The sequence below is a fragment of the Cyprinus carpio genome, chromosome B4, assembly GCF_018340385.1.
Source record: "Cyprinus carpio isolate SPL01 chromosome B4, ASM1834038v1, whole genome shotgun sequence".
NCBI classification, from domain to species: domain Eukaryota; kingdom Metazoa; phylum Chordata; class Actinopteri; order Cypriniformes; family Cyprinidae; genus Cyprinus; species Cyprinus carpio.
The window spans coordinates 9,909,838-9,925,988 of record NC_056600.1 but is presented as its reverse complement, the minus strand read 5'-3'; the positions used below and the strand labels follow the sequence as shown (position 1 = coordinate 9,925,988).

Sequence of the window (16,151 nt, the reverse complement as noted above, 5' to 3'; positions counted from 1 at the left end):
CACGGCCAAAGTTTAAACACACATTAAATACAGAACAAACGATTCTCAGAGACTCTGTTAGTTTGATGAAGTAGATGTATTTGTTCTGATTGATTTAAATGAATGTGTATCGTATCTGTTCACAGTTAAACAATGATTTCAATGTGTTGGTGTGTCTCGTTGTTTACAAACTCGAGCAGCTTTTATAATAAAGCTTGATTGGAATACACATTATTTTAAAGCCTGTATTAAAATGACTGTTGACATATATAATCTGTAAGATAATGACTGATATAATGTCTATAGTGGTGTCTAATTGTGTGTTTTATTAAAATATTTATAGATGCAGGATCAGATATTCACCGGCTCCCTCTCGATGAGTATCTGGACAGTGAGGTTTATGGTTTCAGTTTGACCAGATAAAACAAAAGGGAATAAGTTATACTATATCATATAATACATTGTCTTACAAGACAAATAAATGATTAGTCTTACATTAAATAGGGCGTATAGGTTTGTTTTTACTCACTGAATACAGCATGTGTGGAATCATGCACTTAGTGCTGAATCGAAGCAATGCAACATTTGGTAATTAACCTCTTGGGGTTTTTTCTTTCATTATTTTTTAGATGACTTCTGTTGGAATGGATCTACAACGATGACTTTTTGTAGAGCTCAACTCCAGTCCCGGGACCCACAGTGCTGCACATTTTGTTTGTCTCTCTAATCCGACAGATTGTTTAAACATTAAACAAGGGAGACAAACCGAGTAAAATATGGACCAGAATCAAGAAATACAGGTTTGCAGGCAAACAGAATCATAGGAGAAGGTCCACCCATGAGGATGAGTGTCTTCTGGAGGTGGAGGAAGGGGGTTCTTAACTGCTGTTTATGGGTCTGTCCCACTTGTGTTCTAGGCCACTTGAAGCTCATTGTCCTTCATGGACACTACATTCACATCTCTAACACTGCATCAGGGCAGTATTTAAGGTTAAGCATAACCCATCAAAATCAAGAGAAGAAAAACAGTGTGCGTAAAATTATTTATTTATTTATATTTAATTTGGTAGCTGCTTTTAGAAGCATCACAATTACGTAATTGTGTGGTCTGTTGAGCTGACATTTAAAAGTTTATTTTAAAGTGCAAACTTTTAAAAATCAAAATGTGTAAATAAAGCTCTGTGATTAGAACAATGCTCAAATGCAGAGATTCCATGTGTTGGTTTTGGGAAAGACCCTATTTATGTATGTTGCCTTCTGATGACAACTGGTTCATTATTAAAGGGTTAGTTCACCCAAATATGAAAATTCTGTCATTAATTACTCACCCTCGTGTCGTTTTATTGTGTTGATACCTTCGTTCATCTTCAGAACACAAATTAAGATTTTTTTCGATGGAATCTGGAGCTGTCTGACCCTGCATAGACAGCAATGCAACTGAAATGTTCCCAAGTCCAGAAACGTAGCAAGGAGATCTGTTAATTAATCCATGTGTCATCAGTGATTCATCCACAATTATATGAAGCTACGAGAATACTTTTTGTGTGGGCAAAAAAAAAAAAAAAAAAAAAAAAACGACTTTATTCATCAATTTGTTTCCGTTCAGATCAAATCACAACAACGTAGGAAACAGTTCCAGCGTGACACAGATGAGATATTCTCCAAAATGGAACCAGGGTGATGCGGAGGAGACAAATTGTTGAATAAAGTCTTTTTTTTTCTTTTTTTTTTCTTTTGCGCACAAAAAGTATTTCCTCTTCTGCCTGTCTGAGAAAACCAAAATGTAGTGGAAATACTTCATAGTTTTAAATAATTCAGGAGTGACTGCAAATTATTTTGCAGAAATTCTGATACTGTAAGTCATGTAATGTGTCGACGTCATCTTCTACATACAAGTAGTGATGGGAAGCATAGAACTATTCAAATCTCTCTAACAATTCAAATAAATCACTGATTTACAAAATGATTCACAGGAGCAGCTGAGGACACCCGCTGGTCAAAATGATACCTTTTACAAACTGATTGTGAATGTTTTCACATGAAAGTGTAATCTATTTAATGTAATCTACAAATCATTAAATATCATTAATATAAAGTGTCTGTATAATTTGTGTTGTTTTATTAATATCTCTCTCCATGTTTTATGTTTGTCACTAAAATCAAGCCTAAACTATAAAACTGACCCAAGATCAGTTAAAACACGGAAATATTTAATAATATAACGAAACCTTGTTTTATGGAAATCAAGTGACTTGGCCACTGATTCAATTGAAAGATTCCTAAAAGATTCAAAGCTCCATGAACCAGTGTTTCAGAAGAATCTGGCACTACATTTAGGAGCTGCTGGCTCACCTGTGTTTGATTCCACTCTTTTCTTGATCACACTGCCCCATTCCAATCTGTGCTCTACTTCCTATTAAAAAAAGAATAATGAAATTTCTCATGTACTGTAGAAACAATGTTAATTCATACAGATAAGTGCAGACCATTTGCTAGAAAAGATTAGGTGATTTATTAAAATGTCCAAGAAATTAAGTGATCTATGTACAAAAAAATATATATATATATATCGGTGGCTCAGGAGATAAAGCGTTGTGTTGAGTTGGAGTTAAAGTTTTGTTTTGATTTAAATTTTGTCTTTGTTTATGTTAAATTGTTTTTAAGTTTGAGTGAAGTGGTGGTGCAAGTGGCTAAACAGATGCTCTCTGTCACTAAAGCTGTGATGAGGACAAGGATTCAAATCCCACTTCAGCATGTTGTGATTGTAATCACCCAAGCGAGAGACTCTGATAAAGCTTTAGCTGGTTTATAGTAAAATCAAAGGTAAATGATGAAATACTGTATTAGTTCCTTCATATGCTCAGACAGGTGATCTGTGGCTCATGGGTAAGAGCTCTGCCTCATGGTTCAGAGGTTGCTGGTTTGATCCCAGTCAGATCTCTGTGAAATGAAGAAGTGGTGATGAAATAGGAGAGACTCGGCCGAAAATATTTAACTGGTTTATCGCAAAATCCCAGGTGAATAGTGAAATCTATGTTCCTTCACATGTCCTGATAAGAGATCTGTGGCTCACAGGTAAGAGCACTGCCTCACGGTTCAGAGGTTGCTGGTTCGACCCCAGCCAGATCTCTGCGATAAGAGAGTGAGTGTTGTGTAAATGAAGGGGTGGGGATGATTCAGGTCCCCCCCAAGCCCTGGAACCATGTCCAGCAGCGGTTATGCTTCTTGATATTAAAAGTAATTTAGCTGTATAAAAATTTTGAACCGCTGTCCCTTCCCCACCCGTTTAGGTTACCATAATTTGCTTTCTAGAGGGGTGAGCCTCCAAAAAGAAATGATGGTAACCTATATGTCAAGTACACAATAAAACACAAACACACGTAATAAGTCTCACCTGTCCATGAGGAGATGTCCATCATCACAGTGAATGTCTGTACACACGTCCCAGAGCTCTGTCTCTTATTCTGTGGGGGAAACACATAAATAAACTGACATCCATGCATATAGTATATCTAAAACATAAGAATTTAAAACTTAGTCTAAATCAGTGGTGAATATAAGGAGTGTAATATAATATATAATGTATTCTAAAGATCTGAGAGAGAGTTCAGCAAGAAATCAAAATGTAACCAAAGTCTGTGATTAAACTTCATGGAGGATGTGTCTGCCTTCATACATGTTTAGGTTGAACTGTTTTTTGGCAACTAACTAACAGATTATAGAATAATAATTTGATTCTAGTGTTGACAAAATTCAAAGCTTCTTTCTTCATGTAAAACATACCAGAAATACTAATGCCTCATCCTACACAACATGTGAGGCAGTTGTTGTTTTTTTTCTCTCAATTAGAGATGTGAAAGCAGACATATCTTTATTGTCTCTAATGTGAAGTGTCCAGGGGAACCTTGTGCACTTAATTTCATTCTGTTGAAAAAGGTAAAGAGTGTGTGAATTTAGTAAATGCAGCTTCATTAAAATAATCCAGCAAAAACAAATTCTCTAGAGGTAACTGAAATTTACCCCTCTTTAATCTTAAATATGTGTTTATTAGTGTCCGCCCACTTTTTCAGTGGCATTAGTTACAAAAGCATTTTGCTTTGGATAAAAGTGTCTGTTAATTTAAATTATGTTTTTTCTTTCTTTCTTTTTTTTATGCATTTAGCAGATACTTTTAGATTTAGATACCAGATTGCATTCAAGGCACAAGTTTTATCTATTCCTAGTTTCCCTGGGAATTAAACCCACAACCTTGGTGTTGCAAGTGCAGTGCTCTGCTGACTGAGCTACAGCAAGACACATTCATCTTCCTTCAGTAAAGCATTATATAAACCAGCTACAGGGTAATTCACAACAATACAAACTTTTCTGAGGCCAAAAATTATTTGAAAATTGGACAAAAAGACAAAGGTATAAGACTGTGTACTTAATAGCTTATAATGAAGGAAAGAACTACAATCTCATGAAGCATGAAGAATGACATAATCATATTTATTTAGAATGACAATGCTGAAATACAAAAATTCCATTTAAATTGTGATTACATCAATATAAATATAAAGTTTATTGCAAAATATGCATGAAACAGCAAAAAATTATGTACTTTGAGAGCACAGGGAGACTGACTCAGTTATGTCATTCATGGTGCTTTGTGGAAAAAGGGGTGTTCGCCACAAATAATGCTGTCAAACATGATCATTTTTTAAAATAATTTGAAAAAAATGCAAACAGATGGCTTTAACAAAAGCATATACTCTCAATTAATAACCTCAGAGCTAACAAGGGTTCAGTTCTGCTGGGCGGTTTTCTAATGGTTTTGAAAGAAGTCTCTTATGCACATCAAGGCTGCATTTATTTGATCAAAAACACAGTAAACACATACATTTTGTGAAATATTACAATTTAAAATAATAATGTAATTTATTCCTTTGATGGCAAAGCTGAATTTCCAACAGTCATTACTCCAGTCTTCAGTGTTACATGATCCTTCAGAAAGCATTCAGATTTGATGTTCAGTTTTTATCAATTATTATTGGTTCTTTATTATTATTAATGGTTCCTATTATTATAAATGTTAAAAACAATTTTCACAGCTTAAAATATTTGTGGACATTTTTTTCAGGACTCCTTAATGAATAAAAGTACATGGAACAACATTTTGAAACAGAAATCTTTTGTAACATTATACAGGTCTTTACTCTGACTTTTGATCATTTAATGTGGCCTTTTTGAATAGAAGTGTTTATTTTCTTTTTCTTTCTTTCTTTCTTTCTTTCTTTCTTTCTTTCTTTCTCTTAAATTATATATAATTTAATAATATAATATTAAAACTTAAATTGTAATAATATTTTTCTATTACTGTTTTGGGCTATTTTTGATCATATACATTTTGTTAATTATTCTAAACGTTTGACTGGTACAGAAAGTAGTGGTAGCATTTTGCTGTAAATATGTACATATGTAAATATGTTTTAAGATTCCATTGGATACAGAGCTAGTAGAAATCTGATGGAAAGAATATGTTATTCATGTGCTTTGAGAAATTATGTAATATAATAACAAATGACATGCATGCGTAATTAAAAAAAAATAACATGATAAATAATCAAATTAAAATGTTACAGTAGTTTTTCCAACTTGTAATCGCATTCTAAATATATCTTGACGTGTAGCCTAATAACATTTGACAGCACTAGGAACGCCCACGAGCGCCTGCAGCGATTAAAAGTCGTATTTATCAATAAAATCAACAGAAGCAGCTTTTACATTGCAATATTCAAGCACGCCAATCCAAACGATATAAAAAAAATTAACTAGTTACCAGCTAACGTTTATTCAAATCAGTAAATAAACCATTTACCAATTAATGTTGACATTTGTAACAACTTACCATGTGCAGTCCTCCCTGCTACAAGCTCCGCCCTAACTTCCGGTCGAAGACTACTGGACTGGCGCTGCTGAGCAAATCGTGAGATGTAAATATTAATAATGCAAACTTACAAACCTTTTGTAAATGGTCTATCTAGTATGTGTTAATTTTCCATTATTATTGCTGTTGTTTGTTCTTTATCCCACGCTCTCTTTTTGAATATGCTGTTCAACTAAATGCATAAAAAAGCCTATACAGTGGAGATCAAAATTAGAGAATTTGTAAATAATTTTTATAATTTCCAAAAAACCAAAGTCACTGCTTACTCCTATTTTAACTTATTCTAACAGGAGAGAAAATGCAGTTTCTTTAAGGGTATTTGATAAATTAACTGTATTCTGAAGCACAGTATAAAAAACTTAAATGTGATATTTGGAAAAAAAGTTATTGGTGTTATTCTGGTACCTGGTGCTAATTCCTTCAATCATATGACAAACCCTATTTAACTGGCATCACTCCTCTACTTTTAACTGAGTTTGCAAGATGGCGGGACTGAAACCTTCCAACAGCAGGTTGTCCAGATGAAGGCCGAAGTGACACTGTTTTCACTCTAATCAGATCAACATTGTAAACAAAATCTACAAAAATTAAGAGGAAAAAATCTAATTATCATGCGATGCGATAAAAAAGTTTCTCTTCCCTGCAAACAATACAATGAAGAATGAATGAATGTTTAACTTAAAGGCAAAAATAAAACAAAATATAAGCAGGTTTCTGTATAAAAAATGAGAAATAACCATCGCAACGGATACCATAAAAAAAAGGTGTGTTTTCTAGGATATTGCCGTTTTACAATGACACTATTCATTCAAGTCCCACAAAAATGCTGTTCATCCATGCAGGGCCGCATTAAGACCTCAGGGCTATGCGTTATTGCAGGGCCCCCCATCACAATAATGATATATATAGCTTTAAGTAAGTAATTTTTGATGCACTGAAATTTCAGAATTCTTGTTACAAACTTCAATATGCTGTGTGCTTTGCTTTAATGATGGTATATATAGCTTTCTTGCTTACAAACATCCGAAGTCAATACACACACACACGAACACACACCCAAAATGCTGCGGCGCCCATACTAGACTAAGTCATGGTATTGAAGTGGAAAGAGAACTGTTACTGAAGACAAGTCAAACCCTTCGATTGGGAGTCCGACTCTCTAAACCATTACAGTCCCAGAAGAAGCTTACTGAAACAAGTGGTAGAATGAATTACAGTACCCTTTACCCTTGGAGACAGTTCACCCAGAAATTCTGTCATCACTTATTCATCCACATGTTGTTCCAAACTCATAAGACTTCTGTTCATGGAATGAAAAATCCAAGCACAAATGGTGATATTAAGATATAAGATCTTTTTTAATAGTCTCACATCAGTTTTGTCCATCCACTAAACCAAACTTTAAAAAAAAATTAAAAGTAAATGAAGAGACACGAATGATTAACAGATTTATTTAAGCTTATATTCACACAAATATTGCATAATGCACATAGAGCACATCTGATATGATAAACATGGTAAATCTTCATTTTGTGCTCTGAAGATAAACAGAAAACGTATGGGATTGGAACAACATACGTTTGTGTCAATGACAGAATGTTCAGTTTCAGCTATTCCTTAAAAAGTGGCTTACTCAAATTATTCCAGTCACTGCAGAACACAATGATTTTCTTTAATGAAGTTATCATAACCAATTATACACTGTACTAACCACTTTTGCCCATTAACCCTGTTTTTTTTCAAATAAATCTTTCATTTTTTTGTGTGCAAAAAAATATTACAAAATTGACGATTTCTGGCTGAGATTTATTTCACATTTTCCACATGTTTACAGCTAGACGGCGACCTCCTGCGACTGCGGACACTCCCTAGTTCCTGGCTCTCATGCCTCGCCCTCTGACTAAACCAACCAATCCGGAACGAGAGGCAGTCACCGTGTGCCACTCCCATTGGTCAGATTCGCCTGTCGATCAAAAAGTTAGACAACGCGTAAACACACCCATCAAAACAACAGCTTTTCATCGCTCGCGTGACTAAACCTGTTTCTTTGAACCACTAAGTGGATTAACCTGCGAATATGGCCAGAGGGTGAGAAAATTAGTGGCAACAGATGTTTAACGGTCTTTCTGTTTTGTGCTTTAGATCAGCCGCCTCAAAAAGTTGCGTTGACGCTATTACTTAGGAGTATTTATTGTGGTTTTAAAATCATAATGGCTATGCTTTTGCCAAACTATACTGTAAACATGATCGAATTAAGATGCAATGTTTTTAACTTGACGTTAGTTTTCACGCGCAAACGGGTATAACATCCGGTGCATATTAAAATAAACTGTTAGAAGGTTAATAAACGGATGTGCAGAATAATATTCTTTACAAAGCTTCGTGTATATATTTCCATTCATACTTTTTCGCCGTTATTGTCGTACTGAATTTTTTGTTTTAGTTGTAAAAGCGAGTTTTGTGTGAAGTGGAGGTGATGCCACATTTACAAACTCTGTTCGACAGTTTCCAAATGCGAGGAACTCTAGTAACTCCATAATGATTTTTCCGGTAACCTGTGTTTTGTAAACGGAACTGAACTTGACAACCAGTTGTTGTGTTGTGTGTTTTCATGTTAGGGTGACTCATATGGGTATAAGCTGTGTGTCATATTTTAAATTTAACACTAATCTTCTTAGCTTCCGTCGTGCGGAACCCAAGTGTTATGAACTCTAGTTGCGAATAAAAAGCACAGGTGCCATCAAGTGTCAAATTACTTTTCCAGTTTCGAGAGAATACAAACCGGGCTGATGTCAGGTATTTTTCATATATAGCGGCTCGAATAAAGTGTGTATTATGCTGCACTTTGCGTCACACCCACTGATCTATAATAGAGATCATTTATTATATAGATCAGTGGTCACACCTGTTATTAATCACAGTTGAAAACTCCCTAATGAAGTCATTTTAATAAGTACAGTTCATACAGACGTTAACATGAATACATCTCTTCTGTGACGTTTTCAGTATTTGAATTAAATGCAATGTAAAATATTTATTTTGTGGGACTTGGAAAAAAAATGTCTAGGTGGTATAATTATCTAAAAAATAAAAACTATTAATAGTTTTAAGACTTTCTTAATGTAATATAAAAATACATTTAAAGATAAATTTAGAAAAAAAGGTTTATTATTACCATTGTTATGTATGAATATAAATTATGTCCGACACAAATACAGTTTTATTTTAAGAATGTGATACTTGTTGTAAACTACACTTTTTTTTTTATCATCTTGCATAACCTTTGGACTTTTGTCATTGACTAGATAGGTAGAGATGGACTAAAATAACACTTAAAAATAACCATGGTAGCATTAATAACAATTACAATAGTTACTACAGTTATTGTTGTTATTATTGCTGTCTTAACTAGGCAATAAATCCAGACTTTACTGATTTTAGTCGTTTAAAGTTGTGCTTTTTCTACTGCAGACAAGGCATCAATCAGGAGCTCTCAGGTGTGCTGAATGAACTGTGGAAGCTGGATGTGAACCGCATGAAACCTGGAAAAGACTATAAAATCAACCTACAGGTAGGTGGTTGGGAGAGGAGGCATGTTTATGAAGAATAGAATACATATATGAATAATTAAATGCATTGTAATATATTCCACATAAGTAATTGCTGATGACTTTATCAGTCAGTCGTTTATAGTGCATTTGTTTTCTCACAGGGGAAGGCTGGCTTTGTAGCTGAAGGCAGTAATAATGCCAGGGACAGTGCTAGAGCTCCTCTTTTCTCCTATGTTGATGAAAAGAAGCTCAAAAGCATGGATACTTACGCTCGTAAGTAGCTATAGGCCATTTCTATACTAACATGTAATAGCATAGCATGTTTAATAGCATGTTTTTAACTGCATCCTTATACTTTAATATTTTATTTATTATTTATTTTTAGTTTTCATTAATTACTGATGTGATGGAACGTATGGCAAGAGTGTTTAAACAGCTGTTTTATTCACTTTGTCTCTTCTCAGACTTCATAAGTCTGTTGGACAATTATGAGATGTCTACAGGAGTGACTGAGCACGTGACAAAAGAGGAGCTTCAGGAAAATCATCTTTTCCTGGATGCTATTCTCAAGACAGAGGTCATGAAGGTATCTTATCGCTCTCCGATTACTGTTTTTGCCTTGCTATTTAGTAATGTCATGTTTGCACATGTAGAAATTGAGCAACTTAAAGAATTTGAAGTATGTCTACTATTGACTGTGTGATTGACAGAGGGTCCTAAACAGAGTTGGAAAGTAACTAATGCTAAAACTACAAAACATTTTGCTGTTTAATTAATATTTAGTATTTTATGAATATTCATATTTAAGTAAACACTTGTTAAAGCACATTTTTTTAATTTATTTCTTTATTAAATGTGACATGTATTTATTTATTAACTTGTAAAATGTGGTTTAATGTGGTAAATTATGGTTTAATGGGAATGGATGGTTTGGATGGGAAGTGGATAGTGAATATGGGCATGTGAGACAAATGTGCAGTTGAGCTTTGTAGTACAGGGATGTTGGTGCAAGGAGGAAACTATTACAATAATGTGTAAAGACGACATTCTACAAATACATGCTTAAACTGTACAAGTGAAGAGAAATATTGTATTCTTTCCGTCCTGTTCTGAAAGGTTTTGTCTTTGCAGTGTGCCCACAGGTATTTAGTGCGCAAAGGTCTAGCCAAGTCGGATCCGGCTCAGTTTAAGAGCCAGCTCTATGACATCTGGTTTAATCTCTATCGCAGGGACAAAAGTGGAGGGTGAGTTATAATCCTCCTTTGAATCCTCCATCACATAACCTGAACTGGGTTTGTTATATAAGTAACTGACATACAAGATTTTAAAATCCTTTACCATCTTATTGCTTAAAGATTATGTACTGATTTACATGCTTAAGAAGTTTTTATTGATCGGCCACCTTCCACTTGTCTCTGAGGCAGTGAAGATTCCTGTGGATTTGAGCATGTTTTTGTTGGTGAAACCAAACATGGTAAAGAGATCATGGGCCTCCACAACTGGGTCCAGTTTTACCACCAGGAGAAAAACAATCATGTGGACTACAAAGGATACAAGGCTAGAAATAACAAGGACACGGTATTTCATAATTTTAAATTGATTTGATAAGGGAAATATTATATGACCAAATTAATATAGCTTTGTGTGCATTACTTCCAGTGTTTACATTTGGTTCAATTTCACAGCCGGACGAGGACGATCACGTCTTGAACCTGCAGTTCAGCTGGAATGGTCTGGTGAAGCCGGTGGGCAGTTGTTTCATTGGCGTCAGCCCAGAGTTCGAGGTGGCTCTCTTTACTATTGTCTTCTTTCTGTCTGATGAGCGTGTGACCAAGGTTACAGTGAAGGTGGATGAGTACCTCCTTGAGATTGTGGTGTACAGATTTGGGCGCTCCATTGGGACTTCATATCCCAAAATGATCAGCAGCAACAACCGGGATTTCTAGATCTTACTGCAAGGTCATACCTGGTACGATTTGGAAAAAAAGAGGCTAACTTGGACAAAGTGGGCTTGATAATCCAAATAATCACTTAACAGCTTGAACAGTTAGTGAGAAATATGTGTGACCAATGTTTTAAAACTTTGTCAGATTACAAATGATCTGTCCAATTTTGTAAGGAATCTAGTTTGTACTGCTATAAAATTCTGCATAATGATACAGTTATGTGCCAAATAATTGAAACTCATCCATTTGCAGTCAGGCCCTTAACGTTGGTTGAGCCTTAAGTTGCTTAGAAATGTGTGTTTAGCCTATAAACTATATAAAAAGCTATTTTGCATTAGATGCACGAAGGTTAATTTCAGAGAATGTACACATTTATACTATGTTTGTTTTAACGCTATGCTAACAGTGATTTATGCATAGAAGTTTTGCATAGACCCAATCTAACTGCTGCAAGCTTATCGAAATCATGTTCCTTTTTGTTAATCGAGCAAGTTACAAATCAGAAATTAAACACTTAAGTATTTTATTTTATGAGACTTAAGCCATCCACACTCACTGTCAATGGATTGTACTTTCTGAATGGCTTGGCACTCATCTGCACTAGATGGAGTGGAATGTAGAAAATGGGACCTCACAGATGAAGAATATCACATCCTGGGAACTGTAATGCATAATAATTAATCTGCACATAAATATTTTTGACATTTTTTATGTATGTGCTAAAACACTGCTGTTACAGTATGTGCCTTTATGTTTGTTACAATAAAGACCTTTTTCATTTATACAGTATAACATCTTGATGTATTTGTTTATTAATAGCTTTATTTATTGTTTATTTCAGTGCTTAATTCCACATTTAAAATGATTTCTTATTTGTAATTTCTGCAAGAACTTTTGTAGCTTTTTAATTAGTAATTGTAGAAAAGCAGTCTTTGAGTCTTTCAAGTTAAGTTGAAAGTTAATTGCTGCTTTAGCGAAAGAAAAAAAAACACACATTCAGATATAAGCAAAACATTTTGATTTGCATTTCTACTGCATGTTGTAATATCTTGTGCACAAAGAAAAATAACAACTTTTAAAAGGTTTGCAGCATGAGCTCAAGACTTCAGATCACATAAAACGAAAGAATAACACTATAAAACCCATTACATGTACAATACAATGCTAAATGAATAAAGTGTAACATTAGGGGCAATTATTAATCAAAAGAAATAAAAACAGAAATGATGTCCTAAAAAGTTCAATACGAGACTTGAAACTGTGATTCCAGCAAACCTTTTTGGCTCTGTTTTGTTTCATCGCATGTGTCAATCTGATTCATTTATTTCCAGGACTTCCTGGTGGTCTTGGTTGTCTTAGTTCCCCTTTGATGGTCAATAACGCGGTTCCGCAGAACATTGATGTCATACTTCTGCCTCTTTAACTTTTCTGCCAGCTCAAACTTCTCAGCATACAGTTGACTGAGCCACTTCCAAAGGTCAAGGGCTTTCTCACCAAGCTTCTCCTGGTTGAGATGATCGATGTTGAGCGGTTTGCGACGCTCCATCAGACATTTGGTCTTCTTCTCGCGCTCCGTCAACCTCTTGCCCTTCTTCTGATCGACCTTCTGCAGGTAGCCACCGTAGCCCTTGTTAGAAAGGATCTTCTTTTTCCTGGCCTCCTCCTCAGCTCGCAGTTTGGCGGCCTCCTCTTCACGCCGTGCTCTTTCCTCGGCAAATCGCGCCTGCCTCTCGCGATCACGCTCTGCTCTGCTGCGCAGCTGCTCAGCCCGATCAGCCCGACGTCGCTCAATACGGTTCTTCAAAGCCACGAGGTCATCCTCTTCCTTCTGCCTGGTGGAGAAGTGCAGCTGAATGAGACTCTGCAATTCATTGAAGTCCTTCTCTGCACGCTTCCGGTGAATGTCATCAAAGTCCACCTTCTCTCCTTCAGGCAGCTTTGGTGCCATAATGTTGGGAACAAACATCTTGGGCTTTGGTTTGGTGTCCTCCTCTGCCACTTTCTCATCTTCTTCCTCTATCTCCTCAGTTTTATCTTCTTCAGCCTCTTCTTCCAATTCTTCCTCTTCTTCCTCCTCAGCCTCTTCTTCAACCTCCTCCTCTTCCTCTTCGTTCACCTCCTCCTGTTCTTCCTCAAACTCCTCCACAAACTCCTCTGTGTCACACATGGTGCTCTTTCTGAGTGTTTTGCAAAGAGGGGATCACCTAGGTATGATTGTACAGCTGGTGGTAAAGATCCTGAATGGACTGAGATGATCTCCATGGACGCCTGGTGGTTTTATAGGGGCCTCCCTCCCAATGTGACATTTACTAAGTGGCTGTTGGGTAAGCTTTTTGAACAGATGCACCTAGGATCTATTTTCTACCTTGTAGGGCCTTGTCTTGTCCTATACTCAGACCCTGACCTCTAACCTTTGACTCTGCCACCCTAAAACCTTTGTGGTGTGAAGAGCCTATTTCAGACTCAAAACAGATGCACCCTCACACTTGTGCATTGGGGATCATCTTTCATACCATGTTTGATTAGATTAACTAACCACTAATATTTAGGCATTGATTTAATTGACTAGCATCAATAGTTTCATTCTATCCATTGCTTTGAGCATAAACAATGTCTTTGTGTCATTTTTTGGGTTCACAGAACTCTCATTAATTCCGTTTCTATTTCAGGATTCCAAAATGATGCAGAGAATTTTGTACCCCACCCCTGAGACAATGAATGGAACCCGATGATGGAAGACAGAGAGATAACAGACAAAGACAGACAAGTGTTTAGTGGCATCTATACAACTATTTCTGTATTAACATTTCAGCTGGCTGACTCTACCTTTGGAATCCTATAGAACAACCGCCATTAATTAGGTTAAAAAAACACTGAGTCATTCCAGTTTCCTATTAGATATGTAATGTGGGATGCGGGTAAAAAGCCTTTAAAATAAAGTGTGCGTGTATATGTGCGTGTGTGTGTGTTTATGTATGCATGCATATATAATTTTTTTTAGGAATTTAAGTTTCTCCACAGGTCTAATTCTTCCAAAACAACCAGATAACACTGCGGCATCAGTATGTCTCATTAATGCTGCTTTTAGTGTTACATCATTGTGAACTCATAAAAAGTGCACTTGTATGCACTTAAGTAGCTGTGTCTGTTTTACATATAACCAGTGTGACCTGCTCTAATGTCCTTTAGTAAATTACTCTTTAATAATAGTCGGGATGAGTAATACCTCAAGAATGAAGGATAATTATGTCCCTCTTCCTCCCTTGTTTGATTATAAATAGTCTTTATGGTCTCACTGTACCCTTATACTGAGGGGTGCAAGCATGTTTGTGAGTGACAGGTGGAGGTCTTATTTAGGTGTGGTTGATGATTTGTATGGCGAAGCATTTTGTAGCTGCATCTAACAATAGGGGCCCAGTGTAAGGGACGATTGACAGCATCCCCAAATAACCAATCAACAGTTTCGGTAGCTATACTACATAATCATCATCATCAAACTTGGTCCAAAGGAGGTCCAAAAGCAGACAATACAACGGACAAAATAAAACAAACAAACAATAATACACAAAAAATCCACAATATCACATATGTAAAACCTAAAACGCCACTGATATTTTAAAAAGAAATAGATAAAATTAAACCTTAAAACGCATTTATATTTTAAAAAGAAATTGATAAAAAAAATTGTTTTTTATAAAAAAATTTTTTGGTTGTTTTTTTAAGTATTCTTGAGTGTATATCTATAGTTGATTGTACTCGAAGATTAAAATGTATTATCCACCGTTAAATGCTTAGATTGTCCTAGATTAGATTATCCTAATATAAATGCTTAGATTATCCTAGAGAACGGGTTGGAAATGCAAGCTGAAATCAACAACTTTTTTTGATTATACATTCTTTTTAAGGCTTTTGAGATCAATTACGTCATGTGCACTGATGTACTGTAAAACTGCTACCGCTTAATCGTGACGTATCCCCTTCGATAGCTCAGTTGGTAGAGCGGAGGACTGTAGCGGGTGTTCACTGTAATCCTTAGGTCGCTGGTTCGAATCCGGCTCGAAGGAGAAATTTTTACAACAGTTAAGTCCGGATATACATTATTATAAGCTGTTAGTTTGCATTCTCAAACTGCAGTCTTACATGCAATGAGTTATGTTACAGTAAGAAAGCATATAGATGGAAATAAAGCTTTTCATTACTTCAAAAAATTATACAAAGTGAACTAAAACGATTTTTCCTCAGACAGGTTAAAATAATAGACTGAATAAAAGGTTAAAATATATGGATAGATAGCCTACCTACCATGATGTTTAAAGTGTACCGGCCTACATCAAAATAGTAAGGGTCTTTAGATCATTCTGAAATAACAAGGCTAATAAAGGCCTTAAAAATAAATAAATAAATAAACTAACTGTATTATATTATATACGGTCCCACATGTGAAACTTTGACATTTGAGTAAGCAAATCGCATGAACAGCGCTTTCGTGTGGACATATACGGACTTTATTTATCTGTGACAAACCGATTTTTACCCCTTTAACGTTACCTCTTCACGAGGGAGTGTAATTTAGCTGACACTTTGAGTCAAATGATTCTTCTTTATGACAGAGAAAAGAGGTGGCTGTGCAGTTTCATTTATTTATTATGTAATGAAATGTACTGTCACTTAATTACGCAACACGACAGATGTACCTCGTGCGATCATCCGTTTATGGTTTATGCATGTGCAATATTTTAACATGCAGGA

The 16,151-nt window shown here is 35.6% G+C and overlaps 2 protein-coding genes and 1 non-coding gene across 3 annotated transcripts; 2 read left to right on the top strand and 1 right to left on the bottom strand.

The window, feature by feature from the left end:
- The first annotated feature begins 7,858 nt into the window (after positions 1-7,858).
- LOC109083151 (poly(U)-specific endoribonuclease-C-like) lies at positions 7,859-12,194 on the top strand. The gene is made up of 7 exons (XM_019097980.2): positions 7,859-7,993; positions 9,377-9,476; positions 9,618-9,729; positions 9,921-10,042; positions 10,588-10,700; positions 10,881-11,034; positions 11,142-12,194. Exons 1-7 carry the CDS (start codon positions 7,983-7,985, stop codon positions 11,400-11,402), a joined length of 873 nt encoding a protein of 290 aa, XP_018953525.1. The 5' UTR covers positions 7,859-7,982; the 3' UTR covers positions 11,403-12,194.
- Positions 12,195-12,246: 52 nt separating this feature from the next.
- On the bottom strand, positions 12,247-13,664 carry LOC122137008 (troponin T, cardiac muscle isoforms-like). Its single transcript, XM_042721890.1, has one exon. It carries the CDS (start codon positions 13,567-13,569, stop codon positions 12,724-12,726), a length of 846 nt encoding a protein of 281 aa, XP_042577824.1. The 5' UTR covers positions 13,570-13,664; the 3' UTR covers positions 12,247-12,723.
- A 1,714-nt stretch (positions 13,665-15,378) lies between these two features.
- trnay-gua lies at positions 15,379-15,466 on the top strand. Its single transcript is given in 2 exon segments — positions 15,379-15,415; positions 15,431-15,466. It is a non-coding gene; the product is annotated as a tRNA-Tyr (tRNA).
- Positions 15,467-16,151: the final 685 nt, after the last annotated feature.